General features: G+C 42.0%; 1 protein-coding gene across 5 annotated transcripts in view; it reads left to right on the plus strand.

Moving 5' to 3' along the window:
- Positions 1-24,284, plus strand: part of CCSER2 (coiled-coil serine rich protein 2) — a 170,054-nt gene that overhangs the window by 107,482 nt on the left and 38,288 nt on the right. For all 5 annotated transcript variants that reach the window (XM_044302561.1, XM_044302563.1, XM_044302564.1 and 2 more), the window contains exons 8-9: positions 6,874-6,960; positions 12,058-12,156. In XM_044302561.1, the coding sequence (XP_044158496.1) occupies positions 6,874-6,960; positions 12,058-12,156 (186 nt within the window). The remainder of the gene's footprint in view (positions 1-6,873; positions 6,961-12,057; positions 12,157-24,284) is intronic.

The following is a 24,284-nucleotide window of genomic DNA, read 5'->3' on the forward strand; positions in this document are numbered from 1 at the left end:
TAAAAACCCTCACTGTTCTAGCACTACTGATCCGATGTTTTGTTTGCCTAGCTGCAATGTTGATGTCATGTCAAAAACCTGACCACTGCAGCCAATCACTGGCTTCAGCAGTACAGAGATCCAAGACAACACTTAAATGAGTTACCCCTACAATGTGCAAGACAAATAATGTCTTGTTTATTCAGTATGTGAGAACTAAAGGTCAGGAGATGGTTGTTTTGGTTGAAGTACAGCAATCTAATATAGAAGCAAACTAACCTGATAAAGGTGTCTTTGAAGAGTAATTGGATTTTAACTCCGCTTTCAGTGTGTCTGCAATCTATAGCACAGGGGATAGAAACATATTACATACACAGCATAAGACCAAATGTATTTTGTTTAAAGACATGCTTGACATGGGGTGATTGTTGCGTGTAGAAAGGTTCAACTGCTATATTTACACATAATGAGACCCAACCTGATATGAAAGAATACATCAGTTCAAAGTAGATACCCTTGCACCCAAGCCTCTTAATGTTAAAAAGACATATTGATTGAAGCTACCAAACTATTTGCTTCAAAATAGAAAGCCTAGAAATTACGCAATCGTATTTGACAAGAGATGCCAACAAAATGTACAGGGTCTACAAAAGAAATAAGGCAAAATATGTTGAAGCCATTCCCCAAAGGTTGACGTTGGCAATAATCAACCAGGAACTGAGAAGGTTGATGTATATATTTATGGGAAAAGGTTCAGTGTAACTTTGTGTGAAGGAGTCCAGTGGATGGTTCTACTCTGTGCCTGACAACTGCCTGTATGACCAGTCGTACAGGAAAGGCTGCCAGTCACTGATATCATCACCCACTGGGTCTTTAAGTGTTTGCTTCATAAAAACTTCTCATAAAACCCAAAATAAAATTATTTTACAGCTTAATATAGTTTAATATTTCACAATCTCCAGTTCAGACAACCTTCTCACTTGGCAACAAACCATAGGCAAAGTCCACATCCACATTCCGATCCAGCACTAAAACTCCTGACTCTTGCGGTTCCTCACCTTACAGTAGCATAATACCACCAGTGCTTTCCTGCACCAATTCAAGATGGATATCCTTAGCATAGAGAGAAAACTAGGACAGCTCAGTCGGATGTAGAGTGATTAATAAAGTGCTTTATTATACTCGCATGTTCTTTGAGTTAAAAGCTCTTATCTTAAAATTCATAAAAGCAGCATGCGGCACACCAGGTCTCCAGCCAGACCCAGGGTTTCATCTCTTGGCTTCTTCTGTCTGTGACTTTAAAACTTTTGGTATGTCATAGTGACACATTAAAGGTTTTGATTGGTGGGGACCCAAGTGTTGAGACCCCCACTGATAGCTAAATTGAGGAGTGAGCAGCAACAGTTGCCTATCTTTGCTACAAGAAACAGACTGGAGACTTACTCAATACAAAATCTGTAAACCCATTTTGACAGAGACAGCGCTAATGTGTGAGAACTTCTTTCCCCTATTTTTAGGGATTATTGAGTCACCAACACCCACCAACCAAAACATTTGTCACTATGACATATCAGAAGTTTTGCTAAGGTTTTATAAGATGCGTTTGGCCGTTCAGACACAGTGCCCAACAAGACTGGTTCACGTCAAACTTAATTTCTCCAACAGTTCTTTAATATACCGTACATTATTACTGGGCAGCATTAAGCAGCCATAACTGGTACTTGCAGTATGTGCAGAAATTAAAATCCTGACCGTGGAAGTGGAATTATGGTCTTATTGCACATTTTGTGTAGCTTACAAAAGAGAATTATTTTTATCATTATATACTACAGTGCAACCTAGAAGTTCTAGGTGGTACACTTAGCATCTCTTTCATGTGAATTAGAAGTAATGAACTTATCAGTTCTAATCGTTGGACCGTGCAGTCATTACATAGATAATTTGGTACATCTTGTTCTGTTAGGTCAGACATTACATGCCTTATGACCAGAGCTTTTATACTTAATCACTAATAGATAATAATACACATCACCCCATGCTGTTGGATTCCCATAAATTGGCTGCAAATTAGGCTTACATTTATACTCTTCTTATTACTGCTGGGAATAATGTCTTGCTCTGTGTCGTTGTTCAAGTAATCCATTGCTGTTTTCTTGCAATAGATGCATCCATTTCATTTGGAAAAGATAAGTATGTAGCATTTAATAGCCTGAGAGCTGATCATACTATTATTCATGACCTTAATGTCCATTACAGTAGTCTTCTTTGGCAGTAATTTCTCAGGGAAGAATCTTTAGTTTAAAAGCAGCTAAAAGACTAGAAAGCCGTAGTATTTTTTTAGTTCAGTATATGCCGTAGTAGAGGTCTGACACTAAACACGCCGAAACGGTCAAGATGATTTAAAAAAAAAAAAAAAAAAGTTCTTGGACAATTTATTTTTGTTGTTGCAAGAATGTGGCGCAGTGGAGAGACACGCTGTCACACTGTTCTTCTCCATAGTGCCTGGTAAGTCATTAAAAATGTTAATTGCCAAATCTTTGTTTAGCTGTGTGAATCGCCCAAAAAACTAAATGGTCTAAATGGGTGGAAATGCTCCAAACCCAGACACTGTAGCGTGTCTATAACCGGGAGAGCAATTCCTCCGCATGCGGTCCCCGGGACGGCGATCCCCAGCAAAAAATGCATACAATGGAGGATGCCGGGGTGGACTGCATGCACCACAAGGACATCTTACACAAAATACAATGTGCAGAAAATATATAAATACAAAAATCACTGCAAAAGTTGCACCAAAATGATACGCAACTGACAATTCTAGCTAATTCCTCAGGCCGATAATAAGAGCTGAGAACTTTGCCAATATCTTCCAGTCAGGAACATATCGGAGCCCCTCATGCACCACGTCACGGTGTCTCAGCAAGCATGGGGTCCTACCACTAAACTCACAGTGTGAGTTGGTTTCTAGTACTGTTCAGACCTTGTTCACACACCACGGGCAGTTTAGTGGTAGGACCCCATGCGTGCTGAGACCCCGTGACGTGGTGCATGAGGGGCTTGAAAGGAAGGGGTTAATAACCCTGTATCTCTCTGTTAACTTCCTTATCTGCACTTCACCCCTCTATGTTCCCTGGATGAAGCCACGCCCTTTCTGGTACCAGGAGAGCTGGGCAATCAGACAATTGACACAGGGTAGACTGAAAGACAGCTCTGTTTATTTTTAGCATTGCACTTGTATATATAAGGTATGTATGCACCATGTCAGCATAAAGGAAGTTGTCGTAGCTCCAATAAGAACTAAACACAAGCAAAATGTGCTTATTTGGCAATTGCATATATGTTTATCATATGCTAAAAATGTCTTCGGAAAGTACCTGTAATTTTCCTAGAACCTTGTATATGTCTGCTAAGCAATAGTCACAAAATTGAGTCTGGTTTCGTTATTAGCTATATGTCTGCTAAGCAGTACTCACAAAATGGAGTCTGGTTTCGTTATTAGCTATATGTCTGCTTTAGCAATAGTCTTAAAATGGAGTCTGGCCTCCTCATCCTCTCTTCAGGGCTCCGATATGTTCCTGACTGGAGGATATTGGCAAAGTTTTCAGCTTTTAATATTGGCTTGAGGAATTAGCTAGTATTGTCAGTTGCGTATCATTTTGGTGCATTTTTCGCAGTGATTTTAGCTGTGCGAATCACTCAATTTTAACAATGTGATGAAAAAAATAGTAGGGAAAGTACATTCAGCAGCACCCCTGCATGACATTCCCATTATGGTAGGAGGAGGGTCTGCCTTTGAAAGCTGAAAGTTACCATTTTACGCTTAAAGGGGTTGTCTGGGAATTTTATACTGATAATCTATCCCCTGGATGCGGTCATCAGTATCTGATTAGTGGGGGTGCGACACCCAGGACCCCAGCTGATCAGCTGTTTGAGAAGGCATCTGCGCTTCTGTGAGCGCTGCGGCCTTCTCACAGATTTCCCTAGGCCAGTGACATCACGTGGCCTAGGTGCAGTTCATCCCTATTGAAGTGAATGAGGCTGAGCATGATACAAGGCACAGCTCCCATACAATAAACAGCGGACACTGTGCTTGGTAAGCTGCGAAAAGGCAGCGGCACTCACAGGAGCTTCTGTGCCATCTCAAACAGCTGATCAGCGCGGGGCCCGGGTGTCGGACCTCCACCCATCAGATTTTGATTGGCCATCAGAGGATAGGAGATCAGTCATACAATCTTGGAAAAACCTTTTAAAGGGAACCTGTTACTGGGATTTTGGGTATAGAGCTAAGGACATGGGTTGCTAGATCGTCGCTAGCACATCCGCAATACCCAGTCCCCATAGCTCTGTGTGCTTTTATTGTTTATAAAAAACGATTTTATACATATGCAAATTAACCTGAGATGAGTCAGAGCTTGAAAATATGACTCTTCTCAGGTCACACAAGTAAGATATGACTCTTTTATGTTAACTTGCATATGTATCAAATTGGTTTGTTTTTTCAACAAAAAAAGCACACAGAGCTATGGGGACTGGGTATTGCAGATGTGCTAGCAGGCCATCTAGCAACCCATGTCCTCAGCTCTATACACAAAATACCGGTGACCGGTTCCCTTTAAGGATTTAAAATAAAGCTGAAACTGTGATACAACCAAGCAAGACCATAGAGAGGTATAGGATACATGTTTCTACTTGAATCATCATGGTTTTATGTAGTCATACTATTTGTCAGCAGTAAGTCAAAGTACTGTAACTAGGGATGGTCTAGTTACCTCACTTTGAACTACTGAGTGAGGGGAGACTGGGGTTTTATGGACCAATTCCACTTATAGTAGCAGTAAACCTTAGTATGATGGCAAACTGAGCTACAGTTTATCAGCTATTCTAGGTCACCTTTAAAAGCTAAAAATGACTTTACTGCACATGACTGTTTTTTGGTGGAAAAACTCTGAGTTGTCTCATGAAGGCAACTCAGGTCCCTACTTTATTAGACATTGTGGAGTAAAGTGAAATAAAATTTGCTCCTTCTGCTGTGAAACCAACCCATTCATGTATCAAAGGAGTTTCCCCAATAACATTTATCTATCCGCAGGATATATGAGAAATATATGATCCTGGAGGTCCAACTGCTAAGGCTCACTGTTCACGAGAATGGGATCTCTGAGTCCCCTGTGTTAGTGGTGGTGTGCACCGATCCACTCTCTATCTGTGGAACTGGAGAGTACAGTGCTTGGCCAATCTCTGTCCGTCCCTTGTTCCTGTGAACATTGGTGTCCCAGTGACCTAACTTCCAGTGTTCATGATTCTGTTTAGATTTTGTCAATGTTTGAATGTAGAGATGTATGTTCCTCTGCTGATTGCGTATGTTTATTCAGTGGGGAAAGCAGGGGTGTTGCTAGGGTCTCAAAGGATTTATTGCTCAAGCCCCAAACCCTCAGTCCCCATTGCTAAAGGCATATTTAGACAGGAGAATACAGCACAACATACCTCTTTCATCCAATGATCTCTCCTCTGATATAGATGTTCTCCTTGCTCATCTTCCCAATTCAGCCTAGATTACACATGGCAACATCTATCAGCCACGATCGTCTCTGCGCAATTTGCCACACAGACATTTTAGATTCCTCCCTTTTCTATCATCCTCCTCCACCCGGTGCCCCAACAGTGATATTATGCTGTTGCCCCAAAATACTATACTGTAGACATAACAGCCTCCAAAGTGCTCCCAGAAGTCCCACCAATAATAATAAGTCTCTCCCACGGTATTCTCATTAGTAATAATACCCCCTACAGTGATAATGCTCTTCAAGAGTGCCCCTATTAGTAATAGTACCCCTTATAGTGTGCCCAATAATAATAGTGCCCCCATAGAACCCCCAGTAGTAATAATGTCCCACAGTACCCCAGTAATTACTCCCCTAAAGTGCCCCCAGTGGCAATAAAGACCCCTAAAGTGCCCCCAGCAGTAACAAGGCCCCCAGTAGAGCCCTCAGTAGTTATGATACCCCTTTGTAAAGCCTCCTATAGTACCCACAGTAGTTATAATACTGCAGTAATACTTTTAGTAGTTATAATGCCCCCCCCCCCTCCCCCTTCCTTAGTCACCACATTGCAACTGGCTGTGCTTTTCTACTATCTTCCGTACTGGCTCACTGGTCCTGCCGCAGTAATGCAACTGTTTTGCTATCCTGAGGATGGCGGTACAGTTGAATAGTCTACAAATACAGAGTTTGAGGGCCCAAGCCCTGGATGTGTTGGTCTAGTGATCTCCTGCGGGAGAGGAGCATAAGCCGCTGTCAGACCCTTGTGACATTGTCTTGTCTCTCACAGTACCTTCAGCTGGATTTACACTGGCCAACTGAGCGGCTGATTGTCGGGAAGGAGGCGTTCCTTCCCGACAGTCGGCTGCTTGTTCAGTGAAGGAGACTGTTGCATTTACATGCTGCGATCTCCTTCACATAATGAGGGCGAGCGATAACTATTGCAATCCCTTGTCCTTCTACAGAATCATGGTTTCTCAGCAGCAGTTCACTGATTAGACATAATGGTCTGCTGCCTAAAAGCCATGATCGGTGGTGCCTGCAAGAGCGACAGGATCACCTGGTTAATGAGCATTTCGCTTGTTAATTGGCTGATCGGCGGCACATTTACATGGCCGGATTGGAACGGTCTTTCCCGATAACCTGCCCGATATCCTGGGCCTTGTAAATGCAGTTTAAATATTGGACAATTAAACATTTCAAGGGACAGTTGGGAAGCCCCATAAGATCATTGGCTGATTCTGCTGATATCAGTGACTAGCTTTTATCTTGCAATCAGAAAAGATTTCTTATTTCCATACCCCATGTTAAAATGACGATTAGCTTCTAATTTTTTATTTTTTATTTTTCCCCCCCAAAGACTGAAGATCTTCTCAGAGAGATTCAGCAGCTTAAAGAAGAGTCGAAGAAGAAGGATGAAACAATCAAGCAATTACAACAACAACTGGTGAGCAAACCGTAGTCCATTTTTCTAACCTTGGTTAAGTTAAAGCGGTTGTCCAGGATTTACTTGTATTTTAAATTCCATCCTCACCCTGCTTTTCTCTTCCTCTCAGTTCCAACTTTGTGATTCTTGAGCTGTCTTAACTGCACTTTGGTCCCTGCGTATATCTACCTCTTGGCACAGATGGGTTCATGTGCGCTGCTGCCACAGGAGTGACCAGTCTCCAAGTGGCTCATCACTTTTGGATGTGCCTCTTGGGGACAATTACTTCTGAAGCCAGTCGTTGGCTGCAGTGACTCGCGTAACTTCATCCATGAGGACCAAAATCCAGTGAGGACAGTCTAGAATCCACGGGGCCAGAACAGAGCAGTGGGGAACAGGTAAGTGCAGGTCCTTTCACAGGTCTGGTGGAGTTAGGGTGGGTCTAAAAAAAAAAAAATAGTAAACGAGACAAATCTTTTAATGACTCAAGCACCCAGAGCTTTCTTCCATAGTCCGTATGACAGTATTTGAAGTACTATGGAGCCACAAATGGTCTGTGGGCACCTGTATCATGCTCTTCTTGTTGGTGCTGTAGCAATGATCCTCAATGAGATTAGGGCATACATATGCAACATTTCTTTTTCCTTTGTATACATTTAGATTCAAATGCAGGTACAGTACAGTAGCCCTGTGCGCAGTGAAGTGGGCTTTGATACAGCAATATTATGGCCATGTACATGTGGCAGTAAAGAGATCTTCGGAGACAGCACCTGAAGACAGGAGCTGCTGCAGCAGTTGGATGATAACACACTTCTGGCTCCCAGCAAACCGATAGAATAGTCTTTTTTCCTGCAGGGGCCACTGTAGTATTACATGGCAGCCATTCACATGAATGGGCATCCATGTAGTATGCCAAGCAGGGGACCCCTTCTAATATGTGCATATGCTGTAACACAGTATTAGTACAGTTTTCTTCATGAGACAACCCCTTTAAAGGGGTTGTGCCACTTCATCACATGGCATTTATCATGAAGAGAAAGTTAATACAAGGCACTTACTAATGTAATGTGATTGCCCATATTGCTTCTTTTGCTGGCTGGATTCATTTTTCCATCACATGATACACTGCTCATTTCCATAGTTACAACCACCCTGCAATCCATCAGCAGTGGCCGTGCTTGCACACTATAGGAAAAAGCACCAGCCTATGTGCACTTCTATGGCACGGGCCACCAGAGAGACTGGCGCTTTTTCCTATAGTGTGCAAGCACCACCACCACTGATAGATTGCAGGGTGGTCGTAACCATGGAAACAAGCAGTGAATAATGTGATGGAAAAACGAATCCAGCCTGCAAAGGAAGCAATATGGACAATCACAGTATATTAGTAAGTGCCTTGTAGTAACTTTCTCTACATGATAAATGTCACTTGCTGAAGTGACACAACCCCTTTAAGCGCCTACCCCTTTTTTTACATCTCTGCATACTCTGCCAATTTAGCGGAGAGAATATATTTATTGAATTAAATCTTGATGACATTATTCGTTTTGTGTAACAAGTAGATTTCAGGGACAGATCCACTTAATATGTCAGCGGGCTAAGGGCAGACAATATGTTGGTGACAGCCACATTAATAAACTACTACTTTGCTATATTTTAGCTTCACTTTTCCTTGCTAAATGACTTCAGGACTTGAGAAAATATAGAGCAGTTTAACGATGCGCTCCAGCACCTAGAATATTTTACAGAGTGATGTTTTAATTTATCAAGAAAGTCCCCACATCTAATTCCCCAACTGGATCTGACACGGAGTGCTACTATTTATTTTATGGGTCGTTTTGTCAGAAGACCTTTCTTTTTTTCGGCTGGGTCTCATCCATAAAGCTCGACAGATCCAGATTGCTTGTCATGCAGAACAAAACTGTTTTGCTGACTGATACACTTAAGTATTTCCTTTGTGAAAGTCTTCTGTCGACTCCTTGCTTCCATCTGCCTTGCTTTACAAACTTATGGATATCAGTGTTTTTCACTCTTGCATGTTCTCAGCCAGCTCACATTCTCTTCAGCATTCTTGTAGGGCTCATTATATTAAGCTATGGGTTTGTTTTTGTATCCTTATCTACCTTATTCTTTAAAGGAGTTGGACACTTTCTGGCTACTTGTAGCCAATGTGTAGGTAAGATGATTATATGGCGCTTACTAGTAGAGCTTTTGTTGAAATTACACTGCCTGTCCAAAAAAAAAAAAGTCGACACCTGGATTTAACTAAGCAAATAGTTATGAGCCTCCTATTGGATAATTACTGCATGGGCGATTATCTTTCAGTTGGCAACAAGTTATTTAACCCCAACTGGTGCAATAAGTTGCTTCTCATTTCTTAAACAACCATGTCGAAAGACACTTCTCGTGGTCGTGGAAAATATGTTAGTCTGTTTGAGAAGGGTCAAATCATTGGCATGCATCAAGCAGAGAAAACCTCTAAGGAGATTGCAGAGACTACTAAAATTGGGTTAAGAACTGTCTAAAGCATTATTAAAAACTGGAAGGATAGTGGGGACCCATCGTATTCGAGGAAGAAATGTGGCGGGAAAAAATTCCTGAATGATCGTGATCAACGATCACTTAAACGTTTGGTGAAATCAAATCAAAGAAAAACAGTAGAACTCAGGGCTATGTTTAATAGTGAAAGTAAGAGCATTTCCACACGTACAATGTGAAGGGAACTCAAGGAATTGGGACTGAACAGTTGTGTAGCTGTAAGAAAACTACTAATCAGTGAGGCAAACAAGAAAAAAAGGCTTTAATTTACTAAGGAGCATAAAGATTGGACTCTGAAGCAATGGAAGAAGGTCATGTGGTCTGATGAGTCCAGATTTACCCTGTTCCAGAGTGATGGGCGCCGAAGGGTAAGAAGAGAGGCAGATGAAGTGATGCACCCATTATGCCTACTGCTTACTGTACAAGCCTGTGGGGGCAGTGCTATGATCTGGGGTTGCAGCAGTTGGTCAGGTCTAGGTTCAGCAACAGTATGTGCTCCAAGAATGAGGTCAGCTGACTACCTGAACATACTGAATGACCAGGTTATTCCATCAATGGATTTTTTCTTCCCTGATGGCACGGGCATATTCCAAGATGACAATGCCAGGATTCATCAGGCTCAAATTGTGAAAGAGTGGTTCAGGGAGCATGAGACATCATTTTCACACATGGATTGGCCACCACAGTGTCCAGACCTAAACCCCATTGAGAATCTTTGGGATGTGCTGGAGAAAGCTTTGCACAGCAGTCAGACTCTACCATCATCAATGCAAGATCTTGGTGAAAATGTATGCAACACTGAATGAAAATAAATCTTGTGACATTGCAGAAGCTTATCGAAACAATGCCACAGCGAATGCGTGCCGTAATCAAAGCAAGAGGCGGTCTAACGAAATATTAGTGTGTGACTTTTTTTTTTTTTTTTTGGACAGGCAGTCTAAGTGCTGTTTTATATATTTTATAAGCCATGCCCCTTTTTAGGAAAATCTTCTGTGCTGTCCACATAGAGACCCTGTCTATAAGATGGCTGCCAATGATGGAGTGTCTTGTGACCAGACATTACTCAGCCGCCTCCATTTACACAGTACCTGCACTAAACTCCCAACAGACTGCAGATGCAGTGTATTTAAAAGTAGGAGACATCACATGGATGGGATTTGCCTGGTCACATGACCCTCCATCAGCGGCCATTCTATGGACAAGACCTCTGTGTGGACAGAACAAAAGAATTATCAAACAAGGCTATAATAGTAAGTGCCATATACCCATTTTACATATACATTGGTCAACAATAAACAGAAAGTGGCCAATCCCTTTTATTCAGACTTTTCAATGCTAATTACTATCATCTGATCAAAGAGCACTTGTATTAGGGTACAGGCAAATGCTGTGGCATCAGCATGCCACTGAACTTGTGGAGCTGCAGGATTTTGACTGTAGTACCTCAGTTCGTTCTTCTGATAGCTCTCTCACAACATCCTCCTTACACGCACCCACCAGCTCAACCAAGCATGCATATGTGAATGGGGAAAAGGGACAAATACTAGGGCTGCAGCTATCGATTATTTTAGTAATCAAGTAATCTAATAAGAAAAACGCTCTTAAAATAACGTATTGCTTTATAAAAACAATATTTTTATTTCTTACAGTGGTATAGCACATAATTGCACACACAAGGCTTCTTTCACAGCTGCAGAATAACAGCCAGCCAGAATGCACCATATCGGGTATAGCTGGATTATCTGCCGGCTGCTGCAGCGATTGACTGTAATGAGGTCCGGCCCAAAAAAAAAATGCTTTAATTAGCGTTTTTTGGTTTGGACGATACCCAGCAGGTATGCCGAAACATAGTCAGATGGCCTTGGACCACATTATATGAGGGCATATAGCTGGTAGTATCCGGCTATACCCAATACGGTATACTCCAGCATTCTATTCCGGTGGAGGAACACACTGCCGGAGTTTACTGGCTTCATCTGTCATAGCTGGATGCCCATTGACTGTTATGGGGATCCGGATCCAAGCCTGAACATGCTCCGATGCTCTCTTTTTGCCCTGCCTTCAGTCGTGTAGGGCAAAGGCATTTTCAGGACATCTGGTGACATACCGGGATCTCCTTAGGCCTGCCAGGCGGAGGCTTTCGCCCAGCAGTGAGCCCGGGACTGATGGGTGAGCTTTAGCGTTGCCCTAGCCTGTAAAGTGGATAGGGTAGCGCTAAATCCGGCTCATCAGAGCTGGTGACATCACCGAACACACTGCTTGGTGGAAGCCTCTGCCTAGCAGTGTGCCTAGGTAAACAAATAAGCCCTTGCACGGCGCGATCCAGCGCAGGACAAGAGAGAGCATTGGAGCATGAAATGCTCAGATGCTCATCTTAGTGGGGCAGCCTGGGTGAAAATATGGGTATGTCTGGGTTCAGCTCTGAACCCAGACAACCTCTTTAACACACTCACATTATGACTGGGATCCATCAAGGTGCTCAATATTTACGAAAGATTCCAGTTTTCTATAGCTTTATTTTCCAAACTTCTGTATACATTTATTATTATTATTTTTTATGATTTTCTCTCATCCCTCAAGAAAACAACATGCAAATGTCAAAAAGAAAGCCAGGAATCCAAGGTGGTAAAGCCAAAACAGCAGGACAAGTATACTCAGACCACCTGGAGGAGAAGCTCAGTGAGTAATTGTATTCAGTGCCGCCTTGTATTTTTATGCTATAAAGTGATATATTGGTTCATAAAGAAGCAGATTTCACCACTAAACCTGCCATTTCATGTTAACAGCCAACTTTAGTTCAGATAATTACCTTTTTTGCGTCTTGCTTTAGTAACTTTTCTTGCATGTTTTAAGTTATCTTTAATCCATATGTGTCTTAACAAACCAGGTTATGGGACTAATGTACTGTATGTCTGCTGTTTTCTGGGCTCTGCTGTTTTGTGTTTTGTTGTCTTTCAACTGCGGGATTAGACCCATTTAGGACAATTTATGGATACCAGTGCATGGCAAAGAGGAAGAAGTTGACCAGAGTAACCAATCTGATATTTTTAGAGAAGACATTTTTAAAATAGATACTAAAGGGACTTTTTTTATACCTGTGGTGCGTCAAAATAAAACCCTTATAAATAAAGCAATTTGACCTCAACTAATCAATCCTCCAACCACCCCATAAGGGACTTAAAGGCCATCTGTCAGCAGATCTGTACCTATGAAACTGGCTGACTTGTTACATGTGCCATTGGCAGCTGAAGACATCTGTGTTGGTCCCATGTTCATATGTGCCCGCATTGCTGAGAACAATGATGTTTAAATATATGCAAATGAGCCTCTAGGAACCACAGGGGCGTTGTCGTTACACCTAGAGGCTCTGCTCTCTCTGCAACCGCTGCTCCCTCTCCACTTTGACAGGGCCAAACATGATGATGTTTACACTACCTGGCCCTGTCAGTCAAAGTGCGGAGGCCACTGCAGTTGTAGAGAAGGCTGAGTCTGTAGGAGTTAAGGCAATGCCCCCATTTGCTCCTAGATGCTAATTTGCACATATTAAAACATCCTTTTTCTCAGCAATGCGGGCACATGTAGGTATAGGACCAACACAGATGGCTTTAGCTGACAAGCGCACATGCTACAGGTCAGCCAGTTTCATAGCTACAAATCTGCTGACAGATGCCATTTAAAGGGCTTGTACAATGGGCAATTTTTTTTTCAAATGCTCAGAGTGAATTAAAAATGGCTGACTGGCCATTTTGTGGAATCTCTGGTGTGTTAAGAAGAAACCCAGGAAATAGTGTCCAGCGGAGAAGTGGCTATGATTGCGAGAATCGGTGAGATGAGTATCTCCTGTGGACAACCCTTTTAAAAGGGTTATGCGAGATACCAGTGAATAGGGTTGATCTGCAATACCACACATAGTCTACTATGGTAAGGTTCCTTCATACTATAGATGGAGATGGATAAATAGTTATGTAAGGAGTTGGACAAGAGCGATGGTTTGATTATTCTATAGATTACAGCAGGCTCATAAATGGGTGTAATGGGTGTATCATTAGATAATTCCTATTAGCCAAATCACACTTTTTTGTGCTGTTATGGTGAGTAGGAGTACTATACTGAAATTATCCAAGGCAACATATTAAGCTGACAGATCTCCTTGGGGGGGGGGGAGGTACTAGGAGTCAAAACCTCAAGGATCACTAAAACCCTTTAAATCCAGAACACACACCTTTCATTTTGTTAGACCCATTTGCAATTTTTTTTTACTTTTGGGGTCATTTATTAAAAATGGCGATTTATACGCCAGTCTTAATCCCCCTGCGCTGGCGGTGGATGTGCCTAAGTTATGTAGAGGCGCTGGCGGCGAACAACAAGCTTGAACGGCTCTCTTGCTGGCATAGATTTCAACAATTTTCTACACTAAAAACTGGCGTACAAAATGATAAATGAGACTGGCCCGCCGGCCTGCTCTCTTACATGCCCATGCCATGCCCCCTTTTCTCAGCACTGGCATGAGCGGCGGGAAGGGTCACAAATTATTTGCGATAAAATCTGTGCCTACTATATGCTATAAAGTGGTGTATATTGGTTGATAAATGACCCCCTTTGTTTTGACATGGGAAGCCTGCAGAGAAGTGAATGCTTCCCAGTTCATAGGTGTATGTGAAACCGATTCTACAATTTCTAGAACACCTTTTCATAGCAGTACCTGAGTTACACTGGGTTTTAATGAATTAGCGGAACATTCGCCGCAGTAAATGTGTCTTAGGAGTGGAGCGCCAGCAGTCTCTCCTTTAAATACAGCATGGGGGAGTTGGAGGAACAGGAATAGCATACAGATGAGTCTTCACATATCAGTCACTGTCACTTAATCAGCTCAAGCTGCAATTTCCCAAGTCTTATCAGATAGTCTAAAGCTGCAGTCAATATCACAGGAGTTTGAGGATTCATTTAAATTCAGTTTACTTCTGAAACAATCGTCTTGATACACCAAAGAATGCTATGAAGATATTGCGATTTCAGTCTACACTTTCTTTTTTTTCCTGGTGTATATACTGTATATGTGGAAGGTATGTTTATATGCATACACCTATCCAGAAATATATATACGTATGTTATACTACAGTGCGATGAACAATAATAAACTAGGATCTATATATATATATTAAAGAGATATATATATATATATATATATATATATATATATATATATATATATAATTTTTTTTTTGTGTGTGTGTGTTACATTTGCTATAACTTTTTTATTATTTTTGTTCGATTTGCTGTATGTGGACATACACATGTTTAAAGGGGTTTGCCGGGATTTTAATACTGATGACTTATCCTCAGGATAGGTCATCTATATCAGATTGTTGGGGGTCTGGCACCCCTGCCGATCATCTAGTTGAAGATAAAGCCACACGCCATGCGAGCACAGCCTTCCCTTCATTGTTTACCTGCTCGCCATCCACAGCGCAACGGCGAGCAGGTGTAATTCCAAGATGTCCCACTCACTTCTATAGGACGGCTTGTCATTACACCTGCTCGAAGCTGCAATGTCGACGGCGAGCTGGTAAACAATGCAGGGAAGGCTGTGCTCGCATGGAGTGTGGCTTTCTCTTCAACCAGCTAATTGGCAAGGTGCCAGGTGACGGACTTCTGAGGATAGGTCATCAATATTAAAATCCCAGAAAACCCCTTTAATCTGTTGAATCTGCTTCTTACAGTGATGTATGGGCCTATTGTGCTGCCTACTGTTGTATTGTGTTTCATGGATCTATGGGATTTAGTGACCTTGGATTAGCAGTGTTAATATTATGAAATATATGCTAGATGATTTGAAATCTAGTCCCTAAAAACCCAGGAAAAGTTCATAGAACATAAGTGCTCCTTGTGCACCTCAAAGTATCATGTAATCAGAATCATGTAGCATCCTATGCAAGTTCTAGTAGGCCTTCCTTTTTGTAAAAGGCAGTTCATTGTCTTATTTAACCGCTTCTGGCCCTGTGCTGTGTTTATGACCACACATGTGGGAAGGTGGTCGCGCTCAGGAGCTGTACCTGCAGCATCAGCAGTGGTTGTCAGCAGTAATATGCCACAACAAAGGACTGCATGTGTCTATCCAAACCGCTTAGGTCATGATTTACCAGACTTTTACTATGATCCAATAAAGGTGAAGATTTTGTGGATGTGCTGCTGCATTTCTCCTCACCTCATGGCAGTTGAGGTCCTAATTAAGGCCTCAAGGTCCACCATCTTAGAACACCTTTTAGGCCTAAGGCTAACTTCATGCGCATGTTCAGACCTTGAAACACATTTTCTGTGATGGTTCCTGTAACCCAAACTTTCAGCATCATAATGATGCTGTGACCTTCTTCCTGTCCGCAGGTCTTCCTTACTATACTCACAGCATTTTGAGAGTACAGCACAGTAGACCCGTGGTCAGGCAGGAATTCATGGCATCATAAATCATTATGATGCTGTGAGTTTGGTCAGGGGAGCCCAGTTCTATCCAGGACATCCAGCCATCAACGTATGGAGTGTGTTTCCTGGACTGAACATGCTCATGTGAAAATATACCTCTCGCTATTAGGATCACTATAATTGGTTATAATTGGATCCTGTCAGTGTCCGTTTGGGAGAACTGTTTTTTAGCTTCCTGCATGCAGAACTTTACTCGCTGCTATTTTTGACACAGGTCCGAATGGTGCCTCCAACGCAGATGTGAACATGCCATAAGAAGTATATAAAGATATCTTTTTTTGTCCCATGAGCTTTGTTTTTCCTCCTCCTCCTGCCGTGAGACAACTGGCTGGAGCAGAAGCCTCCTTGCTGAGCCCTGATTAAAGTTGCTCATACACATTGATAGTTGTCAGCTGAATCTTTGCCGACAGATCTCTGCTGACTCGCACAGAGCAGTTACCCCCCCCCCCCTCCCCCGGCCAGGCTTCCATATACATGTTTGGCTCGGCTGAACGTTTTTGTGTATTCCATAGGAGGAGAACTTCGCTGCCAGCAGAGGTCGCAATAACGCCAGTACAAGCGTCATAGACGCCTGTTCAGGCCATTTTACTCCCTGGAAAAAGTCTAAGGCGTACCAATAATAATTTAGTGGGGGTCCCATATCTAAGCGCCTTTTTTTTCACTATAATGATGAGTCTGAAGCACTCAGCCGAGCGCTGTCTCTCCTCCCTGCTGAGCGCGGTACTGAAGACGGCCTCAATAGAAGGTTTATGGGACCTTTTTCACTACCGCGCTCAGCGGTGAGGGAAAGTGGCTGAGTGCTTCAGACTCCTGCTTATAGAAGTCAGCGAGGGTTTCAGCGCTAGACACGCCAACAGGAGACCAGCAGCAAGCAACACCAACCTCAGACTTGGTTCTGACTGCATTCTGCAAGACAGGGAGGACATGGGAGGGAGACCCTCAGAGCAGGTCATTCTGTTGTGTTGTAACCAGAAAAATAAAGGAGGAGCAGCTTATAGATGCAACAGACTGTGATGTGCCTGTGTATCCGGCGCGGGGCCCAGCACAAGCCTCCAGACTGATACACAGATGTCACAGCATGACTGACTTATAGATACCCCTAGTCTCATTGCCAATGCTAATCCTGCAAGCACCATGAAACAGGAGACTGCATGAGGGCTAGGGGCGGGTTCACACACAGACAGAAGTGGCCAAGGAAAATCATCATTGTCCCACTATATACCGTACACTATTAAAATGTGCACCATAGTCCAGGACACTATGTCACTAAATACCGTATACTGTATCACTATATACCGTATACTGTATCACTATGTACAGTACATTATCACACTATATACACTATAATAGTATAACAGTACATAATCACACTACATCCCACTATGTGCACTACATACAGTACATTATCACACTGTGCTATCCTAAGCCTACCACCCTGACCCTGCAGAGCTCTGTGCCACCCTAAGCCTACATAGCCTCATACTGTGCCAACCTGACCCTGCAGAGCTCTCTGTGCCACCCTAAGACTACATAGCATTAGCATCCAATCTGAGACTGCTGCAAAGGGGGAAGCCCTCGTGTGCGTGGTGCTTTGTATCTAGAAAGCCCCTAAACTCCATTTCCGCTGAGTGCAACAATGTCCCCAGCTTTGGGCGTTGGAGGAATGACTGTAATAATGAGTCTACTGTTCACATCTATAAAGGCAAGAACTGGTGGCACTGTTTAGGTGGCAGTGGTCTTATGTTTAGTATATGATGTCAGCTAAATTTAAAATTGTAATGGTTTTCCTGCATAAATAGCAACCACTTAATGTTATATAGGCCTTCGTATTAACTATTTTAATTACTGTAATTTTCGTACTCCTCATCGGCTAAAAATACTCTGCAGATCAGCAGGGGATTAACCCTGTGTTTTCTGCACTGTTTTTACAATGACTGTTTCAAAATTGTTCAGAAAATGCTGCAGACTCCAAGCAATATTATCTCCTTTTTATTTTTATCACTTATTTCGAAGTTTATTTTTCGTTTATATTTGTAAAACAGACCCACCATCTGTTTCTTACATCTTAAAACAGAAAAGCATATTTTAATTAAAGCAAAAACACCACACAAAAAAATAAAAATAAATAATGCGTATGCTACTGGGCAAAAATCATTTGTCCTATACTAAATCGAGTGTGCGGATTACAAATCCAAAGTCAGAATTGTTGTAACACGTCACAAAATGTTGTGTATTGTAAATAATTTGTAAATTTTCAATTACCTGATCTACATCAAAGTTTGCGTAGTAAACAGTCTATGAAAATGTAATGGAATAACAAAATTTCAAAAAGTCTCATTTTTCAGTTTAAAAGTCTTACTTGAGCAAGGCCCAGTACTGTTAAAAATGCTTTTGCATTTGTGAACGGTCATATTTTCCTGTTGCAAAAACCAGCAGTAGTTCCCCATCATGTTGGGATTCCAGCGGCCTTGATACCTGTTCTCCATTGTAGAAATATCTTTATGGAACCGCTCTCCATGTTCGTCACTTACGTGTCCCAAATTGGGGGGGAGTCAAGATGGGAATGTCAGAAATGCACTTTCAATGACATTCGGCAACCAAGTTGTTCATATGCTGTAAGTATGTTGTCTACTAATTCAGCATAGTTTGCAGTTCGTCTGTTCCCAAGGAAGTTCTGCACTACGAGCACAAATGCATCCCAAGCTGCAAGTTCCAGAGGGTTGAGTTTTGTTCTAAATGTGTCATCATGGATTAGTTTGTTGATTTCGGGGCCAATAAAAATTCCGGCCTTTATCTTAGCATCAGTTTTCAGTGTGCTAAACTTCTCCTTCAAATACTGGAAACCATTTCCATCACGATCAAGTGCTATTACAAAATTTTTCATTAAACCAAGTTTAATGTGAAGTGGTGGAAGATAAATATAGTGAATCGACCAGTGATTTGTGTTGTACATTGTACTGACCAACTGTGTGCTCAACTCTGAGAGGCCGCTGTCTCATTTTGTAATGATTGTCATCACGACTTTTCCATAGGCACAAGAAACACATATGCTTTGTGTACCCTAACTGTAGGCCAAGCAGCAGTGCTACCACTTTCAGGTCAGCACAAATTTTCCATTTATGTTTATCAGCATTTCATCAGGATTTCATCATTTTCAAAATTAACTCCATAGAAGCATGGGTCTGTTTCATTCCAAGCGCATGAGCCAATGGAACAGATGGTTTTTCGTTACCATTGTGCAACAAGACAGCTTTCAAACTTGTTTTGCTAGAGTCTATGTATAGCCTTCATTCATCGGGAACATATGTACCATCTAACTCCATCATAAGACCATTTACATCAGTACAGAAACAGACATTGCTTTCCATTGCATAGTATGCAGCTAACTTGGTGTGTCGATGACGAAAGTGTGAAGTTGTGGTGCCTCGTTGTAGCAAATTCCATTCCTGAAGTCTAGAAGCTAGCAGTTCTGGCTTTTCTTTGGATAATGCCAGATCTCTTACCAGATCATCTAAATCTGATTGGCTCGGCAAGTGCGGCTGACCCTCCAGATGTTCTGTATCAGGAAATGCATTGTGACAATCAAAATCTTCTTCATCAGGATCAGAACCGCCTTTTTCAATTGCCGTTCCTGCTGTGGGAGGGGCAGGCACTGGATTCTCTACATCGTGTGGTACTGGTTTAAGAGCAGACTCAGTCAGGATACACAATTTGTGACTTGTTTCTCTTTAAATATCCAGTGATTTTAGTCATGCAATAGTAACAGTCTGAATGGTGATTTTTCTGCCCACGCCAAACCATAGGCACTGCAAAAGCCATTCCTTTCCTTTTACCATTCAACCACTGCGTTAGCCCAGAGTAACACACAGTGCAACAAACATGAGGTGCCCAGCTTCTATCCTAATCTCCAATTTTACAGTCAAAGTAATACTTTTAAGACGTACTCACCTTGTCAGACTCTTCCACTGACCATAAGTAGTGTATTTGCCACATATGTAGCAGAAATTGTCTGGATCGTTAACACATTTGTATTTATCCATCTTAAGTTTCAAAAATGATAGCACTATAACAGATCACTTTATCAACATCTGTCCAGCTTGCCTTATATACTTACTGCTGACATCAGCCTGAGTGTGTCTGGACATGTCCATTGGAATATTTCCAATATAATGCATTAATATTATAACTTATTAGGCTTTGCATGTATAACTTAAAATCTAACAGGCAAATTCTGAGTTCATATTTGGAATCAGCGCGCTCATTTTAGTATAAATCACATGTTCTTCTTTCAGTAGCAAAATCATTGTTGCGCGGTGAATAGCTAAGGCCATGAACATTTCATGGTTATCTGAAGCTGCCTGTAACTAATGTGATAATTTTTAAGATTAGTAAGTGGTTGTTAAAGGCGCTTCTAAAGAATTTATTGTAATCATACTCAAGATTCTTGTCATTAGCCTTTGATGTAAACTGACCTAGTTTTGTATAAATGTATTTGGCACAAAGATTACAGTAATCTAAATATCTCAGCTACCTAACAGGAACTATAGCCATGCACTGTGGGGTATTATTTGGGAATCATTAGTTGCGCTTGCTTAAAGCACCAGTAGATCTAGGTTTAATTAATATTTCTCCCTTTGCTTACAAGTTAGAAAGTATGCAGGAATCTTTAGTAATGGAAGGTCAGAACAGATGGTTCTGCAGCCAAAACCCACCTAAAGATAATGCCTCCATATCGCAAACACTTGCATGTGGCTACCGGACCATCTGAGAGGAGCAAATCAGTCCAGAAGTTTTAAATCGGCTAATCCGACATTTGTAGTCTGTGTACAGGTTTAGATGCCGTCAGATTTCCAAACACTTTGCTCCATCTCTGAGTATAGTGTGCTGTCATATCTGTTTATGTGGGCAATTCAGGGATGTCTTCATCTAGTAGTCAATAGTAGTAAATTAATTTCACAAATTAAATGGGTGTTGGGGGGGGGGGGGGACACATCTTTTCAGGGTAAGAATGGTTTGAAAATGAAAAAACTAAGCTTTGCTCTCCTCACCAATGCTCTGACTCTGCTGGAGTCTCTGCTGTTCTCCACTTCCTGGTCCAAGTTTGGCACACAAGAAATATCAGGAAATGCTAGCTTAGGGAGTGACCAGTGACTCGGCTGGCATCTGCAGCCATTTGCCATCTGTTGAGACTGGCCCAGGAAGTGAACAGCAGCCGGGATCGGAGCAACGGCAGAATAGAATTAAAAGGGGATTGGAAGGATTTTTTTTTATCTTTAACCCATTCTGGCTCTTCTTTGAAAAACAAAAAGCCCCCCCGCCCGTGGAGAACATTAAGATCATAGAAGCATGATGATCGACTACAGTTTTTTCTATTACTGGTGATGTCTACAAAGTAGGATTTCAGGTATACATTTCCAGTCTGTAACACATTGAATAGTGATCAGTTGTTATTAAGGAACTTTAGCTTGGTAAGTTTGATGTCTTTTGATTTTATGATTATGTTATTATATATAATAGGATCACTCTAGGTAGACATAATTTTTAGCATGTAGCTTTAAGGAAATATGCTTTTTAACTTGTCACCTCTGCTTTACCACTTTAACATTGCCACAATTTTGTTACATTTTTACTAGTTTGGTTTTGCTAACATTATCACGTGTGTTCCAGATCCTCTAAGCATCAAACACAATAATTCATGCATTAAAATTTTTAAAGGAGTTGTCCAGGCTACAGATATTGATGACCTGTCCTCAAACAGATTGGTGGTGGACCCCGGGCACCCCGGCTCGTGCGAGTCCTGCATCCTCTTCAATGTTTACCTGCACGCCGTCTCCCTGTGCAGTGTAATTACAGCTGTTCATCCTGTAATTACACCGGACCACCGATACAAGCTAGACGTATGGTGGCAAACATTGAAGAGGATGCAGCACGAGCACCACGACCTCTTCAAACAGCTGTGGTGCCAGAAGTCAGACCACCGCCAATCTAGATATTGATGGCCTTTTCTGAGGATACCTAATCAATATCTGTAGCGCAGAGAACCCCTTTAAGCTTTGACACTTGCGTACAAGTTTTGATAGCCTTTAGTTAGGTCTTTAATACTGCAAACTTTACTTTTCATCTTCATGTTCTTTTACTTTGTAATATATGTTTTTAATATTGCATGGCATATTGCTAAGAAATGCTATAACTATATGATCTGTGGGGGTCTAATGTCTGTTAGACCCCACCATTGATTCTGAGAATGTCAGGGACACAGCCTTGCTTTAGCGTTGTGTCCAGTTTACCTTCTTCCTGCAGCGTTGGCCACCCAGTTGCCTTCCTTATATACTATATTGTATGTGTAAAATTCATTTTGATTGAACGCATTTGCCGATTGCTTGTGTAAGATTTCAGTGCACACACTTTTATATCCATGAGCCTATTCGGCTGCCATTGATTTAATGCTTGTCTAGTTGCCACTTCTGCATGCCCGCTGCTCCATTCAGCTGTAGGAGACTGCCGGAGATAGCCGAGTATACGCGCTCAACTATCTCCAGCAGCCCCATATAGTTGAATGGACTGGCGGCACACATTCGTGTCCGCTACTTAATTTAAGCAGGGGAACAGGGGCCTCCGTTCCAGTGACCCCGTCGATCAGATATTTAAAGGGGTATACCCATCACATACAATGGGGGCATATCGCTAGGATATGCCCCCATTGTCTGATAGGTGCTGCTCTATTGTCTGATAGGTGTTGCATTCATTTATATGGGGCAGATGGAAATAGCCAAGCCAGCGCTCTGCTATTTTTGGCAGCCCCGTTGAAATGAATAGAAGGTGGCTGTGTATGCGCAGTGTGCCCTCTGTTCATTTCCCCGATCTGATCTTGTTGTAGGTGCAGGTCCCACAGGAGGGACTCGATATGGATCCTAGCGATATGCCTCCATTGTATGTGATGGGAAAACCCCTTTAACATCTATCCTTTAATGTATTAGTCTATGATCATCTTTAGAAGAGGTCTATAGGATTATTTCAATAAATTACATATAACAGGGCATCTAGTATTAACGATCATGTGTGTTATATTTTCCAAATTGTTAAAGGAGTTGCCTAGATACCATCTTTCCATATAATGGGCCCCCAGAATAATGCTGTGCTACAGGGGTGTACCCAGCTCCTGTGAAAAAGAGAAGCAGTCCCATTAAGCATACAGTATGATCTGCAGGCTGCATATTACACAGCAGATTTATATATAGGTAAAGTAAAACTGGCTTAGTTGCCTATAGCAACCAATCAGAAACCACCTTTTATTTTCCAAAGGAGCCGTCAAAAATGAAAGGTGAAATCTGATTGGAAGCTATGGGCAACTAAGCCAGTTCTACTTTACAAAAGATTCAGTACAACTTATAATGATTTAAAAGATTTGCTCTTTTGTGCTGCGGAGTCCAGTGGGTGGATAGATAGTTCTGTATACACTCTCATACCAGGAAGGCTGTCAGTCAGTAAGTAGGGCCATCCACTGGACTCCTAAAGCATAGAATAGGGCAGAGATTTCAGTCAATGAATGACAAGCTTTTCAATTTTCTCAGGTTGTCCTGCTCTATAATATGATGCTGTTAATCTTCCAGGGTAGAGAACTATGCAGTAGCTAGTATAGGGTGGGCTCAGTAGGGTCCTCCACTATGTCTCTGAATGGGTTATCAGACACAAGTCTCCAATTTTTCAGACATTTTTATACAGGTGACCTTTCCTCAGTGGTAGTTTAGGCCATTTGACGTTGCGCTCATCGGTCACATGGCTAGGCACAGCTTGCCCCATTGATGTGAATGGGGATGAGCTGCAGTACCAAGCACAGCCACTATAAGGGCTCTTTCACACGAGCGGATGACGTGCGTGGAATCCGCTGCATGAAAGACCGCCAAGCCCCGCTCCGGACAGCAGAGACACGGAGCATTAACATGATTGATAATGCTCCGTGCCTCTCTGTGATCTTTTTACTACAAAATCACGGTGACAACTTTATCTCACTGATTTTGTAGTAAAGAGATCACAGAGAGGCACGGAGCATTATCAATCATGTTAATGCTCTGTGTCTCTGCTGTCCGGAGCAGGGTTTTGCTGTCATTCACGCAGCGAATGTCGCACATGTCATCCGCTCGTGTGAAAGAGCCCATAAAGGTAACGGTTACTTCGTGCGTCGGTGCCTTCTCAAATAGATAATTGGCAGCGGTCCCGGGTGTCGGATAGGATAGGTCATCAGTTTTAAAATCCATCACCCTTTTAAAATCCATTTTTTTTTTTTCTTCTTCCTGTTTCTGGGAATGAAAAAATGTAATAACAGCCTTGTA

This window comes from Bufo gargarizans, chromosome 8 (genome assembly GCF_014858855.1).
Source record: "Bufo gargarizans isolate SCDJY-AF-19 chromosome 8, ASM1485885v1, whole genome shotgun sequence".
In the NCBI taxonomy this organism is placed as follows: Eukaryota; Metazoa; Chordata; class Amphibia; order Anura; family Bufonidae; genus Bufo; species Bufo gargarizans.